Raw genomic sequence first — 2,872 nt, forward strand, 5'->3', positions numbered from 1 at the left:
GGCTGAATTGGAAGAAATTATCAAAACGAGGAATTACCTGCCGCAGTCAAATGTGTTGCTCACTGGCTTCCTTTTTTTTTTTTTTTTTTTGCCTCGGGGTTTTGTGCTTTCACGGGTCAGTGTGGGTTATCTGCACCCCCATGCTGCTATGTGAGTGCTGCTGTTGAGTCTGCTCAGCTGTTCTTACACAATGCACTGCGCTCTCTCTGCCGTGGCTCAGTACGGTTGGAAGGAAGTTTCCCAGGACCCTTGCTTCTTTTTTCCTTTCTTTTTTTTTTCATATTTCTTCTTAAATGGCTCTTTTCTGTGTGCTGTGAGCAGTTCCTGCCCCCCTGGTGGTCACCCCACGGAGGGAGGGATTGCAGAGTACATGCTTTGCTCTGCCTGGATTTCTCTGCATGTTGTCTCACGTCTCACTGCTTTGAGGAGAGAGGATACAGGATGCTTTTTTAAGTTGTCAGGGAACAGCTGCACCTTTAAATCGGGTACCTTGTAGTTGTGGTTATGAGCTAGTTCAGAGGTCAAAGTAGAAGTAATGTCTGGTACTCCACAGAGAACAGGAGTTACTTGATTGCAAGAGCAGCGACGAGCAGCCTGACCCTGGAGTTAGGTTTAACCCTGCAGAATGTATACAGAAAACAGCAGAAGACCTAGGTCATGGTAAAGGAAAGTGCTTGATTCCTTGAATTTTTATTTGAAGTTGGATATCTGAAGCTCAGTTCTTCAAGAAGAAGAAATAGGAATTGGAGGGAGGAATGGAGTTGGGATGTCCCAAGCTTGTTTACACAAGTTAACACTAAGAGATTCGGGTGGGACTTCTTAGCACTTCTGCAGATCAGTGATCTGCATACTGTGCTGCAGCTACAGATGCAAAGTGCTCGATGTAAACATCCTGAGAGCTGAACACTCAACTTCTGTAATTCAGATGAATATGCAGCCCACGTCCCTATTTAAAATGCAAACTGAATGCAGGCCACACAGTTCTCCAGAGTGTCTGCCTAAAACACTACACACCACAGCCTGCAGCTTCCACAAAATGAAATGTTTTGAGGGGAGCTGTATTTGCACTTAAATCTGAGGTCATCTGCTGCTTGTTTGATTGTTGTATATAGGGTTTAATTCAGCTTCCTGCCAGAATGCTAATTTTACTTTGAGCGAGAAGGATAAGGAAACTGGCAACAAACAGGACACATGAGAGTGGCTTGGCATGGCAGTGTGCCACTTAGGCACTTGAGTAGAGTTGTGTGCAAAGTCTTTTAAAACTTTGTCTTCTACCCCAGCACGGTGTCCCCATGGGTACTTAACTGCTGCCCTTCTTCAGTGGCAGCTGAGGCTTTAACAGTACTTGCTGCAGCTCCATCTTCGAGCTATGTTTCTGGGAAGTTTTGCCTGGTTTTAAGGTTTCTTAAAAGAAACAACAAAATGCAAACTCTGAGCCACTCAGAATTCACCTTGATGCTGTTGTTGCCCATGCAGCAATTTTTAAAATGCAAATGTGTGCATATAGTATGAAAATCCTTAAGTTGGAAGCAATTAAAAATTAGAATGGCAAATCCTCAGTGTTTGTTTGCAGGTTATTACTAGAACATCAGACATGTTGGCAGAAAATACTTTCTCAAATTCACAGAGTTGGCACTTTCCACCAAATTTTTAAACAGGATATAAAAAGTGAATAATTAAAATTAATCATTTTAATAACATTTGTTTTCTGTTATGTGAATGTGCTAGAAAAGTTAAAGTTATGAAAGCCAAATGAAATATTTAAGCCTCTTTATAGCTCTCTCTGTTCTTTTAACTTTTTCTCCCCATGTTTTGCCCTTTCATTCTGACTTTGAGATCTGTGAATTTTCTACAAAAAAAAGGACTGGTTTTCTATTTTGAACAGCTGCATTTATAAAATTAAAACAGGAAAGCTAAGTATTTCAGAGAAATATTTTAAGAGCTTCTTGGTGAAGATGGTCAGAAGTTCTGAGGAAAGAATCTGCTCTTCCTTTTACAGCCATTTGTAAATATGAAGTCATTAATGGCAGCTTCCCTGAGATCCCACTGGGAAGTTCAGCTACATATTTTTCCTGTGTTGTGCTATTGTCAGTTGGATTTTTTTTTCCCTCCAAGAGAAGTGTTTTGCTGTATTTGAATTGAGTTGATGTTGCAGTTACCAGGAGGATCAGGTGGGGACAGGTAGTGTATGTTCCTCCAGCCTCTAGCCCTGTGCTGTCCCCCTGAGGCTGCAGGCAGGTTCCAATGTTAGGCCCTGTTACATGGAGGGAAAAATTATTTCTTGTGCTCAGTAATTGTATTTCTTGATTCTTAGGGACTATCAGCAAGCTGATATAAAACGCTTATCTAGATGGAAGCAGTGGAAAAGAAGTAGCAGTAAGTCATTGAAAAAAGCTGTCAGTGAAGTCAAGGGGTTGTCATCTTACCTGGAGCTTTGGCGACATAACATTCACAGCATAGAAGGTATTTATTTATTGTCTGATGTTAATTTCTCCTCTTTGAATTTGCTTCTGTTGTTGGCAGTTTTCCATGTGTGAGTGTAGTTTCAGGTATAACTATATGTGTTTTAGAAGTAACTTGCTTTCCTTATTTTTGCTGAGTATAAGATCCATGATGTGGTACAAGTAAATACGTTGGAGAGAATTATTAAAAAGTCTTATTTCCATTTCAGTTACATTGCTAAATATCTGTGATACTTAAAACTAGATTTAGTAATGTTTCTTCCGTTAACATAACTGAAATGATAATCTACTCATTCTGTATTTTTAATGATTTTATCATCTTAATTATTGGCACGTGTTTCTTGTATTCCCAGGGAAATTTGGTACTGCCATCCAGTCCTACTTCTCCTTCCTGCGTTTTCTGGTCCTGC

The 2,872-nt window shown here is 40.2% G+C and overlaps 1 protein-coding gene across 1 annotated transcript in view; it reads left to right on the forward strand.

Annotated features, from left to right (window-relative positions):
• Positions 1–2,872, forward strand: part of LOC103806144 (transmembrane channel-like protein 7) — a gene marked incomplete at its 5' end in the record, with an annotated part of 14,388 nt that overhangs the window by 249 nt on the left and 11,267 nt on the right. The window contains 3 exon segments of the mRNA XM_009078821.1: positions 2,315–2,463; positions 2,816–2,869; position 2,872. The exon segment at position 2,872 is cut by the window's right edge and continues 101 nt beyond it. Coding sequence (XP_009077069.1) covers positions 2,315–2,463; positions 2,816–2,869; position 2,872 — 204 coding nt within the window.

Source organism: Acanthisitta chloris, unplaced genomic scaffold (genome assembly GCF_000695815.1).
Source record: "Acanthisitta chloris isolate BGI_N310 unplaced genomic scaffold, ASM69581v1 scaffold10557, whole genome shotgun sequence".
NCBI lineage: Eukaryota > Metazoa > Chordata > Aves > Passeriformes > Acanthisittidae > Acanthisitta > Acanthisitta chloris.